Consider the following 15,803-nt stretch of genomic DNA (forward strand, 5'->3'; position numbering starts at 1 on the left):
TTTAATGTAATCAGATAAATACCCAAACTCAAATAAAATGGCCTGCATTTGGCCTGCATTTGTATAGCGCTTTTCTAGTCCCTAAGGACCCCAAAGCGCTTCACACTACATTCAGTCATTCACCCATTCACACACACATTCACACACTGGTGATGGCAAGCTACGTTGTAGCCACAGCTGCCCTGGGGTGCACTGAGAGAGGCGAGGCTGCCGGACACTGGCGCCACCGGGCCCTCTGGCCACCACCAGTAGGCAAACATGGGGTTAGTATCTTGCCCAAGGATATTTGACATGCAGCCAGGAGGCAGCCTGGGATCGAACCACCGACCTTCTGATTAGTGGCTGACCTGCTCTGCCACCTGAGCTACAGCCACCCCAAAAATAAAACAATGCTATGACTTTTGTTTTTTTACATGAAAGCTGAGTTTGCTCATAAATGGATTCTGGTAATGCGTGTTGATTGGTCAGTTAAGGATTTGTGATAAAGTGCCCTTTCTTGATGGTACCAAGTTCCAGGTAAAAATTAATTTGCTTCTTAAGTTAAACTAGAAACTGTATGCTTGTGTAAGAAACCGTTTATTGTTGTGATTGAAAGTAACTGCTGTCAGAGAAAATCAAAAATACCTAGACCATGGAGCCCCCAATCTCATTCGCTGTCTCATTTAAAACTTTTGTTGATGAAATTTCACAGATTCGCTCTGATTCCTTTTAAAAACAATTGTTTAAAATATAAAACTTCATTCAGTTGTTAGAATGATGCAGATTACGTTTTTATATTGCTGGAATCTCCCATAATATTGAGAACGTCTACTAGACTGCACCGTAAGGTTCTCTTTCTTGGCTTGAAGGACGTCAAATCTTAATCTCTAAATATGGTTTACTTAACACACATTTGTGGGTCTCACTGTCACATCCGATCCACGATGAACAACCCACCATTTGGGATTCTAGGTCTTAGTCCATTTGGGATGAAAGGGCTTGGATGAAAACTAGAAAACTAGCAGACACTTGTCTGCCGTCTTCTACCACCAGCACTGGCGGATTCTATCACTAAGTCATGTGATTTACTCCCAACTGCCGTACTTTCTTTCAAATCTCCTTTCATCTCCATCTCAGTGATGACAAGAACCACTATTACCTCTTAAAGAGATAGTATTATACAAGAGCACAAGCAGTGATTTGAAGAGATCCTAAATACGTAGTGTAAACATCTGCATGCCATTTGTAAGCTTATGTCTTTAAATGTCCCATCATCCTGTCTAAAAGTCACATTTAATGAAGTGAGCCACAGGCAACGCAATGCACAAGCAACTAAAAGCATCTCCAAAGCTTTTTGCTTGGGATTTTTCAGCACTGACCATTTGTTTAATTGTATAATTGAAATACAGTACAGAAAAGTATCCCACCTTAGGTCTCGCATGGGCAGAAAAGTGCACAGCACAGCAGTTTGACTGGATTTGGGATGCAGTGAGGTGCGTGAGTTGATGTTAGATGTAGACGTCCAACGTTGTTGGCCTAATTATCTAATAAAAGGGGCATAAATGCTTTGAAGTCCTAAGTGCAGTTGTCAGTTTCTTTGAAGGCAAATAGTAATTGTCATGTACACTACCTCACAAATCAAATCTTCTACACATGTTTCCTCCTCCCTGAAGTCAAAGCATGCGCTGCCCCTGGTCCACACACACACACACACACACACAGACACACACACACACACACACACACACACACACACACACACACACACACACTCATGGAAACATACCACAACAACCTTTACAGCACCCTTGATCTGCTAGCTACACAGGAACTCCTGGATCCTTCTACCCTTTCATGCCCTGCTTCAGTCACCCACATCTGGAGTCAGTCAAAGTCTTGAGGTCCCCAGGGAAAGATTTTGGTGGCCCCCTAAAAAAAGAAAAGTCCTATTCTGTCACTTCCTTAAAGCCACAAGAGAATAAAAATGACCAGACACCCATCTTCAGAGATGCATGCACATGTCCTTAGAGCCCTTTAATGTTTAACTGAAAGCCAACAGCTAATCAGAAACTGGCATCTGTGCTCTTTGAGTGCATTTATATCATGTTTTTCAAAAGATGGTTGTGACAAACACCTGGATGGTGAAACTGCTTCACATTTAGTATCCACAGAAAATACTTTCAAAGATTACCATATTGTTTCCATATCTTCCATATGCACGCAACTGGATATATACGTCTGTGTAAAGAGGTGTGTCACAGGGAGCGCATTCTTCCTTTAAGTGCTGATAAAGGCAGGTTTTCCATAACATGATTAAGTCTCCTTCAGGCTACAGATCTCTTCTTCCCAGTCATTTGAATAGTGAGCCGGCCCCTGTAGATGTTATCCCCCCCGAAGTTCAAACTCATGTTAAATGACTTCCTTCTTCCGGTGCAATCTTTTTGACTATGGTGTTGAAAACCAGGTGACTTGCCTTCAGGCGAGGCTTTATAAAGTCACATCCTGCATGCTGGATGAGATCCTGTAGTGTAGCCTGGGTGTCTCAGACTTATGTCTAAGAGGTTTAACAGTTCGTGCCTCAGAGATTAGTTAGTGCTTACAATCAGGAAGATTCCCGCTCAAACTGTATGTTTCAAGCCAGTTTAGCAGCTACTTACTCCCCTTAAAGATGCAGTACTAGAAATGAAAGCTTCACGCAGAATGCTTAAATGAATACATAACTTTATTTAAATAAATGCTTTGTCATAACAAAAACAGACAAAGGTTAAAAGAGTACATAAATTACAAGTTGAATAAATATTACACAGTGATATTCACTTTAATAATTTGAGCTTTTTTGTCTTTTTTTTCTTATTTGTCTTATGCAGCTCCAAATACTGACCATTTTATTTCCTGCTATCCTCCTGCCACCGATGGGTCGATTTCACAAGCCAGTGAACACCAAATTACGAAACCCAATTGTATCGTCGCATTACATCCAAAAAGTGTTATGTATTCAGAAATAAAAGCTGTACTGTAGTTACTGTACTACTGAAGTATGTGAATTGAAATTCAAACCAAGTAGGAGATATGAAACCTGAGGAAGCTGCTACTCGCAAACAGGAATCCTGAATTCCAACCTGCAATTGAAATGAAAGAGATAACTGGAACGCTGATATTTGCCAAGTTCCAATTTCAGATATTTAAACTGATTGCAGTATTTCATTCCTCGGATTTCCACGACTCCCAGTTATTGTCCTGCTAACTGTATCTAATGTCATGCAATTGGTGACCCCACATCGGGGAAGTGGCTAGGCCCTGATCATGACCACTGCCCATGGCGCTCGCTCTCCCTCTTCTCTGTCTCCTCTGTCTCTATCTCAGCTGTCATCTCTGTGCAATAGGCCATGAAAACATCTCTAGCTGTGTTACTTTCAATCTACTTTTCCCTAAAAGATGCTGCTGTATTGGAGGTCCCAGGCATGGGCTTCACAGCCCCTGTCAACAAATATTACCTCAAAGCACCACCTCTGAAAGGTAAGCACAAGATAACACAACATTTAGCTTTTTTTACTTTTTGTTGTTCTTGCTGTTAAACTAACTTCATGATACCACATCTCAGGATGTTGCCGTGTGTCAATATCAATAGTGAGTAACTGAAATAAGTGCAAGCTGCTTATTTTCGAAAGTGGTAGCGGGGATTTGGTGTTGGAAGTGGGGCAAGGAGCCTTGACAATGTATTCCCAACTGGAAGCCATTTAGGATGCACACATCTGCAGAAGCATTAAAAAAAGCCCTAAAACACGATTTACCTCCGAACATCCTTTGGCTTCCCCTCTCTGGCAATCATATACATTGGCATTCACATGAAGAAGCATGAATCTTAGCTTATTGGTTGTCAAAGAGAAGAAGGAGGTTTAACGGACTGCAGTTCCTCACACATCATTTTTGTCCAGAACTACCCCCAGGCGGAGATTACAAATGGATTTGCAACATATTATCGACACCATTTCAAAGGACCTACCACATTCACTGTTCTTCTCTTAATCAGAACCTCTATTGTCATATCAAGTATCTGAAAATTGCCCCGCATGATATCCATGTCACTTTCACGTCAGTATTTAAATGTCTTTGCATATAGGAAGGCACTGTGACTTGCACACAGAGAGAGCGACTCTATTAAAGACCCTGTTATAACCTGTAACCTTTTTGTTTGGATCATGCCCCACTCAGATAAAGGTAGATAACCTCCGCATGGAGGCGTGTAAGCAGAAGGATTTCAGATTGTTAGCTTTTTTGACTTCCCTGTAGTTGACCTACAAGAATCCTTTGAAATTCTTTACAGGCTATTTTTCCCCCCAAGCACAATTACATTGTTCTCATACTTTGTTTCTACAGGAAAAACAAACATTCAGTAACTATATTTAAAAGTAATGTAATACACCATGGTTACACTGTAGTAGCAGTACTGAGGGGGAACCACTTGATAAAGAAACATGGCTCAAAAGTGGGTGGTCTTTACTTCACTGAAGGCAAAGAAAACAGCACAAACAAAACCATACAAAACTACACTTCACACAAATGGATCAGAGAAGCGGCCGGCCCGACTGGGAAGCTGGATTGCATGCACTCATGATCGGAGTCAGACTTGAGTCAGACTTAAGCTGAAAACGTTTAGTTCACCAGTAGAGCCAGCGGTGCTCTCTAAGCTCTGTGTCGCCCTGCATGGCAATGTCTGTTCAAATAGGCACAGTTGGCATATCAGGCTAGCTACATTGTCAAAGAGCCACATACATAGATTCATCTGTGATGGTCTACTTGCTTTTTTTTGTTTTTGTTTTTTTACGCTTTTACATTAAGAGAAGGCCAGTCCCGATACCACTTCAAGCTCTAGCAATACTTGTGACAAAATCAGAAAAAAAAACCAAAAAGAAAAAGGAAAAAAAAGGACATTCTTTTTTGTAATAGGCTCACTCCGTCATATACCAACATACATACCACACATTCAAACTGTACACATGCACGCGTCCATGCACGCATCATTTTGTGATTTTTTTTTACACATATCCAAGCAGGTTCCCCTATTCATAAGTGCTCTGACAGAACCCAGATAGAGTCAACTGTTACAGCATATCCCTATCTCTTCTTTGTTTTTTTCTTTTGGAGAACAGATAAAAACAAATTACTCTGGCCAATCGTCAGCTCCACAGTGGCATCATGTTCCATGGCCTAAAACTGATCTGTTTTCAATCAATAAGCCTGATGCTGTTTCTCTCTTTTTCTTCTTTACAATTGTTTTAATTTCACCTCACACAAACCCACAGCTTCTATAAAAATATATCCATTAGTTGCATATATTTTCATGGATCTGCAGCCAAGGGACCAGGCTCATAGAAGGGCGGTCCCGTGATCATAATAGTCAAAGGATCTAGTAAATCTTCTGGGACTTTCACCCTCATTTAGAGAAGAGTGCTTGGTCAACTGAAAAGAAAGGAAAAAAAAATACAGGTGTCTTTTTTCAGCCTGTTGTTTTGCGATTGGATTTTTTTTTCTTCTTTTTTTAAGTTGAAAAAACAAATCTTGAAGTGAACGTAGGGCGGAGCATACAGGTGTGATTCAGAGAGGAGGCGTGGGCCCTGGGTCACGTGGTGGTTAAGGGTTGGGGGATGGGGGAGGTCAAAATGGCCCTCCCAGTTTCACTCATTGTTATTGCTGCTGCTCTCCAGGTCTTTACACTGAATATCACCTCCGCTGTAGTCTGTGCCGGGGAGCTGAACACCGTACTTGTCAACACACCAGCAGATGCCTCGTTTGCGGCCACGAGATGGCTTGCACTGTGGAGAAGAAAACAGTGAGTTAATCCAGCAAGGTCCCATGTTAAAAGGCCTACATTTAAATGAGCTATTTTCCAACTATGTGATAACCACAAAGTGGGGATTTTTCTTAGTAACTCTGAATTATGGGGGAGAATTATATTTTAGCAAGGATAAACTGCATTTTTAGAGCTAGGGCTGCCTTGAGTTATTGGTGAATGATAGTTAGCTCTCTGCTAGCTTCCAGCACTGCTAATTGGAGTCACTGTATTTGACTTCTTTGGTTTAGGATGTTCATGTCCTTTGGAGCATTTTTGATGTTGTTCCATTTGAGAGGTCTGTGCACTGCTTTTTGTAAGTGAACTATTTGTTAGTTATTTAGCTCTAATTAACAGACATCTGTGTCTGTGTGGTAGAATGATGCAGTATTTGGAGGCAGCTTGCTAACCTGAACTTACCACTATCATCATAACAATGTTTATTTGCATTTCCTGGAGTGAATTCTCAAAGGGCTAAAGCTAACAGCTAGCAAGCAAGCCCACTGATTGCTGTCATTCCACTGAAATAACTATGTTTAATAACAATGAAATTATGCAGTTTATTGTTATGTTGGTCAAATGCTTGCTCAAAGGGTGGTGTGAGGCTATATAAGGTTTAAAGAATCAAGGCTCACCTGTTTGCGTTTGAAGAATCCTTTTCTGTCACAGTTGGGAAGGTACAAAGACAGCGCCATTACACGAGAAGTATCCTTCATTCCCTGAATGATCCCGTCCAGTTTTCTCCTGCATGGACCCTTTAGAGAAATGCAGCACGGGATTATTAACCAAACAACTACCAGTTGTATACTGAGATATACACCGCAAAAACCACATGAAACTTTGCACATGGAATACTTACAAATTCAGGCTCATGCTTGTCAATGGGCAGAGGAGAGTAATCAATGGTTGAGCCAATGATGCGCTGCTTGCCTTGCTTCCTCTTCTGCTCCTTGCGCACTGCAAGGACTTTTTTGCTGTTCACAATCTCTTTGGGATAGAGTGGTGGTGGTCTAACCCCGCCTGTACTCTGTGTGGTTCTGGTGTCCTCGTGTTCTCGGGACTCGCGATCTGCACCACAAAAAACAGCAACAACAGAAAGAGGTTACTTTTTTTTCAAATTACATTTTTATGCGCATCCAGCAAGTGTAACTGGAATTCTCTTAAGTTAAAGTGCCTTGATGCATGCTCAATCATTCAGGTAAGGAAATCCCAAAAAGCTGATTCTGTTCATCTGGACGTAGCATAATGTGCTCGTCTCTTACGTTAAAGTTCAGAGAAGTAAGAACATTTTGGGAGCCCAGTGGTAGCATTATTATTACTGGATTTTTTAGTTAAAGAATCAGAGAAATCTATTTTTAAATATAAAAATAAACTCTTTTAAATGCCTAATTTAGCTTTTATATGCTATACACAGTGAGCAAGAGAAAGAGCAGCAACTAAGTGTCAAACAAAGTTCCTTCTCACTTTTATCTCGTACTCATTTCTCATATCATTTCATGGTAGTTGTTTTGACTGGAACTTTAAACATTTCTGTGAAGGTAATGTCCTATCAAATGACATTAATAACATATTAATGTACAATATTAACAGTGACATGAGATTTGTTTTTGCAATGTTTAACAAACGGAAAAAAAATCTTAGTTTAGGATGTTATTTTGCATTATTGTATAGTCATCTGCATAAATGATAAATCATGCCTGTCAGTCCTTTCCACATACAAACAATAACAGGTGGGTGCTTTTCCAAGGGTTTGTGCCAACTGTTGTTTAACATTTGTGTAGGGAGGAGAGAAGGCTGCAGCTCTGGCCAACAGCTGATGAACTCCTACTGGTAAGAGCTTAGTTTTAAATCATCTTTTCTCACCCAACCCCACTTATCAAAGGCCCTTTGCTCTATTTATAACTGGAAAAGTTTGAAATCCTGCATTCATGTTTGAGCTCAGGGCTATCTGTGAGGGAAAAAGACACAAAATATGTAGAAAAATATGCACAACATTTTTGCTCAACAGTCTACCAACAACACATCCTCTCATAAGTTTAAAAGTGAGACATGCCGGTCTTCACACATGAATCCAGACACACTGATATTTATGAGCATAAAGAGCTCTACTAATTGGGAAGCCTGGATCACGTGTTGCATGGAAAAAACTGCTAACATGTTATCTGGGCTAAACTGCAACCGGGCCTGAGGCCCCTGTGTGTAGTAACTTTATAGCGACGTGTCCCACATTAAACTGATTCAAATGTCAAGCTCAGGAAAATCCAGTTGCACCACGGAATCATATAAATGCTTGTACATTTGTGTCACACTGTATGCACTCCTTAGATGTAATTCCAGCTCCCCCAGGGGGCACTGTAGTCTCAGAGATCTGAAAGTCCCTTCTGACAGGATATTTACAGGTTGAGGTCCTTTATCCTTAACCCAAACCCTCCCCTCCCCCTATTCCTATCTTTGGGGCTCAGCCTCTTAAGCCTGGACCCCCAGCCAGAGGTTCTTTGAGGCCACAGAAACAAGCCCTCCACTTCCCCCCTCTTGGCTTAGCTGTACCATAAGTACTGAGTTATTGTGGGGACTTTGCCAGGCCCCAAATGGCTGAAGCCATGGTGCCAGTGGATGACCCTGGTTATATTTATCTGACAAGGAAACCCGCCGTGGTGCACGAGGCCAGGCGCACTGAACCAAAGAGGAATGTTGGCTGCAAACTATATGGCCAACTGCTGCTGGAAGACAAATCAACTTCCATACATGAATATGTTACTTATGAATATAACAATATGTTAGAAATGTGACAAGTTGCATGACTCTGACTGGCCTCTTGGTAGAGAGCCAGCCTGGAGAAAGGCGCTGAGACGTAACAAGGATACGAGCTCAGAGAAACTGATGTTCAAAGAGCCTGACACAGCATGAGTGTCTGGGAGTCTTTGGGAGGGGAGGGGGAGGTGGGGGCTGGAGGCAGGGTGATTACCAGAATTGGGTCTTTGGCTTCTGCGCTGCACTGCCGTCTCTTTGAAATTAATCTCGCAACCCATGACTTGGCAGGCCTCAGTTTGTGTTTAGATATGTCCTTGTGTCTCCCCGCTCAGACTAAGGGGCTATTGCGTGCTATAAATAAACACGTCAAACAAGCATTCTCATGTACACCGTGCATGTGACCACTTTGGAAAACCTTTTTATTTCTGCTGTACAGTCTAATACTTTCTCAGGGCGCTTGATTAAAATGCCACATATCTGGCAATAAAATATCCTGGTGAAAATAAACGTTCTCTGTCGGTCGCTTTGGGAACATGCCTGTCTGGAGAGAATACGGTTAACAATGCGGGACAGATGAAGGTTTTCAAAAAATTCATGCAGCTTTCGAAAAGACAATGGTGCCTGACTTCCATGCTTGCGCTGAAAAAAAAAAATCACAAAAATCACAAAAATTCATCTTTTCTGATGTGGCCTCTTAGGCTCTGCCACAAAAACTCAGTTTTTCCATGCTAAGGGTACCCAGCTTGTAAAGGAGTCTTAGAGGGTCTGTGTTTAACTCCTGAAACTCGGCCAAGATGCTGGACGGGGGCCAAGTGAGCCAAGTCATGTGCATCTCTTCCATTCAGCCGAGCCCAAAGCCGTGCTGCTATCGCTTCTCCCTCTGCTCGAGCTAAAGATTTCATTAGGGCAAGAGGAGTGGAGTAGCCAAAGGAGGTGCACCTGATACTCCTCTGTTTAAAAATTAACATCTGCACACAATTATGCTTCATGAATATCCCAAGTTTCTTATGGGCACAAGTCCAAGAATGAAAGATAAGCTGCCCCTTCTTTTGATTTTTCTCTCCACTGGGTCTTTAAGACTGTAACAACATCGCTTAGAGAAAAAAACAAAACAGGACAATGGATTCTCCCACCTTCCATTGGATTTCCCAACATTACACCACGTTTGTTACGTCTTGCCTTTGATAACGTCAGTCTGTGCCCTGCATCTGAAATTACATCTTTACAAGATGTAAGAGAGCGGTGAATAGAGGTGCTGTTTAATCTCATCTGGGGGTAGGACAAGATAATTGTGGGGATAAATGAGCCTAAGGGCATCTGTTATATAAAGCACAACGTTAGTAAGCCATCCCTCTGTGTCACACTGCCTCCGCTACTTAATATTTGAAAGCAAGGGCACGGCCCAATAACCCTGCAGTTTCTAGAGCAGCAAAGGAGGTGTGAACAAGCCAAGAGGGATTGTGGGAGTCGCTAAGGAGTGTGTGCAGCAGCATAAAAGTTATCTGATGAGAAAAGGAAATGGGTCCAAATTATGGCAACGTTGCCAGTTGCAGAGCTCTTTTATGGCAAAAGAGTTTTCAGATAAAATGAAGAGTTTGTTTCAGTGGCAAAAAGTAATGAAATGGCACGAACAGCCATTTGAGTTTTCATTAAGAGATTTTGATCCAAACAGGCCAACAAGATACATCCTCTGCACATTACATGACAGATGCGCAGTGGTTTCCTGAGAAGGATTAAGAGACCGATGACTGAAAAAGGCTCACTTCCAAACCAGCTGGAACAGTGAGAAAATCTGGACTTTATCAAATATTCTGTCCAGGTTTTTTTTTTTTTTTTGTTGTTTTTTTTTACCACAAGTGCAAGTGAATTATGTTTTGACCTGCATGTCCTGTTGTTTCACTGGGATTTCTGTTGTTCGGCCTTGTGCACGCTCTCAATCAGCTTCTGAATATGCAGGAAATAACACTTCCCATGGTATTGTGCACGCAGAATATGTTCATTGCAATCAAAAAGTTTCCTGCTTTTCTGAATGCATGGTATAAATAGCAGCAAGAACAATTCAAGGATTATAAATTGCAAAACAGGGCCTATGAGAGGATGCAAAAGCTTTCAAAGAAGGAAATGCTGCTATAGGTAAGCAAACTTCCTGACCTGTTTACAGTTTCCGTGATGCTAAACGTTCAGTTTTATGTTGCAGAGCGTTCGAAAAGTAAATTATTAGAGTAAGGCGCATGGCTGCTCTACTCTACATTGCTAATTTTGGTCTGAGGTCTCATCCCATATCTGAATTTGGTTTTCAACAAGCCACATGGACAGACGCAACCTCTTTTTGGGTCACCATTACCACAACACAATTGCTGGGTGTGACGACGTTCTGACTCCCCAGTGGCAGAAGAAGCTATTTTGGCGAGCATCAAGCGCTGTAGAGTGGATGTACTGTATAGGGAGAACGAGGGGAGGAAAAGAAGTCCACAGTGGATGAGAAGCTAGCTGCTTCTTCAAATCAAAACTGAGAATCAGTCTTCGTACAGTTTAAAGAAATCACTACATGGCCGTTTAGGAGAATGGAGCCAAACTTTTTAGAAGTTTGTTGTACTGCTCACTTTAAATAGTCCTCTATAAGGACAATAATATAATTATTGGTCTAGAATGTAACCAGGTTGGAGTGGAGTGAGATTACAATATCCAGATCAGGCCTAAACACATGTGACATCATCATAAAATCCTGCACTACAGTGAGAGTTGATTTCTTTCACAACTGTTGCCACCGGCAGATTAGGTGTCAGTGACCGGTAAGCTGTACAAATACCACTGTAAAATTTTATTGGAAGAATTCAAGCAAGCATGCCAAAGAGGGTATTTGCTTGCCAGCAACAACTCCAGTGGTGTTGACTCTCATTCTGTACCTGGAAAAAAAAAACTCAGTAGTATCAGTGTCTCATCCGAGAAATCACTTCGCTATCTTTTGCCACGAATTGCAAGCTTTTCAAGTGGTCATGTGATATCTTTGGAAAATGATCTTTCCAATAACTCTGCCTAGCACCTGCAGCACACGAGCTGCAGCATGGTAAGCTTTCACTGCACTGTCTCAGATGTTCAAGGTGAGATGGATGGAGAGCCGCATACAGTCTTTCCTTTGCCTGTCATGAAGCTGTGAGGCAGCTGGAGTCACTCGTGACCGGAGATATATCTAACGTGGCATGCCTTTATGCAACGTACATATTAGACAGAGTACGGTGGCTGGTTGTCTACAGTTGGAGAGAGTCAGCGTTTGCATCATTTTCTCAGCTACAGCCGAATAACCCGCCGTGCCAGGGACGATGTGAACGTGGAAAAAGCAGATGGTAATGCTCATGAATTGAATAGCATTCTAAAATTATGCGACAACAAGTGTCACCGAGGCTGAAACTGTCTGGCAGCGGCTGAAAACTGCATCTACACACACATTAAGGACCCGGGCAAATGTAAAAGTATTAAAGTTGTCAGTAAAGGCAGCAGGTTTTCTGTTGCTAGGCTAATAAGGAGCATAGTATTTCTGTCCATGTGTAAGAAGAGTATTCTGGTTTTGGAACCACTCCCTAATCATCTTTTGTTTCTTGGCAAAGAGCAATCTGTTAAAACATAAGGCCTTTTCAGAAGCTTGAAGGACGGGAGGCGTGCTGCCATGAAGTCATATCTGTTGGCAAGCTTTCTGGGGTCTGATTCACTCACAGGGGGCTAACAAAGTCTAAGTGCCCCGGGAGCACATACCACCTCCTGTGCCTTACAATCCAAGCCACTCCTGGGATCACAGTGCAAGAGCAAAACATGAATTAATGCACTGCTGGGACATGAACCCAGATGCAGAGTGATGGCCAGGATTCTTGTTCTTTAAAAGGGAGGGGGGAGTGGGGGACTAGAGGATAGCAAAGATTCCTCCCCGCCATTGTTTGACTGTCCCAGTCAGTATTTAGTGGGCCGCAGCTCTCGTGGCCTCACGAGTGCGGTGGACACTTGAGCTCCTCCTCTCTGTGTCTCTGTGTTTGCCTTGCTCAGCTGGTACAGCGCGCAGACAGCTGCAACCCCACACGACAGGAAACCAGAAGCTCACCTCATGAGCTCCCGTCCGCAGAGCTGTTTGACAGAAGGCCCTTCAGAGGAAAGAGCGTGCCGGAGGCATTCTGCTGAATCATTGCGCTGTGACTGAGAGCCCTGCAATGAATGCACCGCCCGGGGCAGGAAAAGATGCTCCGGTTACCTCCGTGGACCAACACAGAAGCCAGGTTCTGCTTGTGTGTGTGTGTGTGTGTGTGTGCGTGCGTGTGTGTGTCGGCGCAAACCAAAGTGAGACAAAACTGCCTGAGGTGTCATCACATGCAATACACACCCAGAGACCCACACAGCCCCACCCAAGTATATGTGGCAGCAAATACACACAAACTTGGAAAACAAACACAAAAGACTACATCATTTCACATACTGACTGAAGCTTTACCAAACCTGTGATTGCCTGAGTGTTTTGTAACGGCAGTCATAGCTGGACCCATAGAAGAGAGATGAGGGGTTGCTCACAGGGTGGACATAACCTCATGACTCCATCAATAGTATAAATGAGCCCAGTCGAAGCCTATTTTACAGAGTGAGGCTTGTAGCCAAAACCTTTGTGGTTTCCACCTACTTATCTAGTTGTTGACAAGCTGCTAAAACTCTGAGTGAAGGTGGACCTGTCTGCTTCCCTCAGAAATATCTTAAATCATTCAAGACTGTTGGCCCAGCTCTCCTTCTCCCTCTCTCTCTCTCTCTTTCTGTCTATATCGGTCTTTCTCTCTTTTCTCTCACGCACACAGATTTAGTGGTAATCCGACTCGAAACACCACCCATAGGGATAGCCTGCAGCCCCAAATCTGCCTAAATTCTGCTTTAAAGAGATCCAAAGTTTATAGAGTGGCAGCTCATTTTGTCTCATACAGTAGAAGCCTTCGATCGATTTCACAGTTTAAGCAGTTGGACGGGAAAGGCGAAAAACAGAGAACAGCTCTGGCGTGTGGATGGAAAATCGAGGGCTTTGACAGACACTTGTTAGAGCTGGATGTTAAAGGAGGCTGAAGCATGAACCCTATTTTCATCTGAATATTACTTGCATAGAATAAACCAACATTCAGTCCACGGCCACCTTTCGTGCGTGCGTCAAGAGACGCGTAAAACTGTTTCAAAAAGACTGTAAACCTGTAAATATTTTAAAGCGGGGACTGTCTGGATCATTGTCAACCACTTTCGGGTTTCGCTAAACCGCAGTCTGACAGCCACTGCCCCGTACTGCAGGCGCAGCTCAGCCGGGACACGCCATGTGCGTTCACCACAGCTAAGAGTCGATCCCGCAGCAGATTAACCGGCACCGGGCGACACGAGCGGAGTGTTTGTTCACGCCGTGTTATTATTGTGGAGATTCAGCCCTTTAAAACTTCTGTGCTACAGCTAGATGCTCAGCCTGACACCAGAAGGAGCATGTGTGATCTGCGCAGAGAGCCGGAATGAGCTCCTACAGTCAGTTGATTCAAAGCGGTGGATAAAAGTTAATCAGATGCCACCTCAAACCATATGTCAAACAAACGCGCCGGTACCGGCTGCTCGCGCTCCAGGGCTCTGCGCTTCTTTTGCATGGCAGAGAACTATTTCGGGTGGTCTAAGTGAGGAGGGAAGAACTTGGGAAAAGGGGTTGAATTTCATTTAAGAGGGAGATTTTGCATTTAATAAAACAGAGCAGGCTACTGTGCTGCCTTTTGGTTGGTCCCTCAGGCTGCAGGAGCCTTTCTCAGAGTAACACACGCTGGATCCCGGCGTGGGACAAGATGTCAACAAACACTGATAAACAGAGGAGAGAGAACACCCAGGGGGTCCCGATGCAGACGAGAAGTTACATTTCTCACACATTTTAAACCCATGTTCGCTCTCAAGCATGCATTCAGTCACCCAGCAGTGAGCGTCTTACCTATGGGCGGGTGGGCAGGTTTGTATCCTTTCTCGTTGGTGCACAGTCCCCTGCCGTGGAGAAGGGCGTGCAGGGGTTTCTCCTCCCCGCTCCTCGGCAGGCAGCGGAGGCCCTGGGCGCACGTTCCGGTGTAAACGCCGCACGCCTGTCCCTCAGACAGTGCGCACGTTAGGCAGCAGCCGCAGCCCGGCTCCTTGACCAGCTGGCAGCCGACCGGCACCGGAGGACACATGGACAGCGCCTTCTGGTCACAGGGCTCGCACGGAACGTATGAGCCCAAGCACCCGGACAGCCCCAAGATAAATGTCACCAGGAGGCAAAAACTCAGAAACATTGTTGGCGTTCTCTTCAGCTATAGCTTAACCTCAATGCGAAGAGGAGGGGAAAAGTAGCTTGGTCTAATGAACACAATGCCTCAGTCAGATAATCCGATTTTTACAGTTAAAGCCAAGAGTCTTTATCCAAGAGTGTTGCTATCTATAAAAAACATTAATGGTAAGGTTTTTTCTGTGAACGCTGCAGAAGGACTTTAAAGGACCAATTAAAAGTACGTGCGCTATTTCCCCCCCCCGAAATGTTGTCCTCTGCTGGAGCAAAGCAATTCTGCGCACAAAATCTCTTCCCCCGTCTGTTTGGACTCCGGTACTTTCTCCACCACAAGTTTCTTGAGCAGACTGATCAACTTGAGAGCAGCCTTGCCTTTTAAAAAACAGCCCAAACCCCTAACTATGAATACGCTAAACAGCAGGGAGGGGAGGCGCACTTGTTCCGCAGTTTGGCACGCGGCCAAACTTTTTTTTTTTCAGGAGCAGGAGGATCGCTCTTTCACCCTGAAGGCTGAGCTGATGCCGAGGTGCAAGAGGCAAAAGGCAACAGCAGCCCTCATCAAAGCATTTCAGCTAGTCGAAACCTGTAGGCTTCTGTACTGCCTATAGATTTTTTTTTTTAAGTAGTTCACATTTGTATTCTGTAATAAATTCTCACACTAAAAAACGAAACAGGGAGACGGATATTTCAGCTGTTGATTCTCAGAAATAAACTCTGGGGAAAACCTCACACAAGATTTTTGGCGCCAAACAAAATGGGGGAAAATACGTTTTTACGCGCAAAAATAATCCATTCTAACTTGTGAACGTTTTATCCCGAAAACTTTTGTTCAAGCCTCAAGGAAACGTCGTTACCTTACGTTACATAACGATTCCCCGCGGTCATAAAAACGGGATCATCGGTAACCCCCTACTTGAGTCATAATGCTGTGTGTTTGCCACGGGGTTG

At 43.5% G+C, this 15,803-nt stretch overlaps 1 protein-coding gene across 1 annotated transcript; it reads right to left on the minus strand.

The window, feature by feature from the left end:
* Positions 1-2,683: 2,683 nt before the first annotated feature.
* On the minus strand, positions 2,684-15,241 carry igfbp5b (insulin-like growth factor binding protein 5b). Its single transcript, XM_082508616.1, has 4 exons — positions 14,529-15,241; positions 6,669-6,877; positions 6,445-6,564; positions 2,684-5,792 (listed from the first exon to the last, which is right to left on the minus strand). The coding sequence occupies exons 1-4, from the start codon at positions 14,860-14,862 to the stop codon at positions 5,655-5,657; spliced, it is 801 nt and encodes a 266-aa protein (XP_082364742.1). The 5' UTR covers positions 14,863-15,241; the 3' UTR covers positions 2,684-5,654.
* Positions 15,242-15,803: the final 562 nt, after the last annotated feature.

Source organism: Aulonocara stuartgranti (genome assembly GCF_965226115.1).
Source record: "Aulonocara stuartgranti genome assembly, chromosome: 16".
In the NCBI taxonomy this organism is placed as follows: domain Eukaryota; kingdom Metazoa; phylum Chordata; class Actinopteri; order Cichliformes; family Cichlidae; genus Aulonocara; species Aulonocara stuartgranti.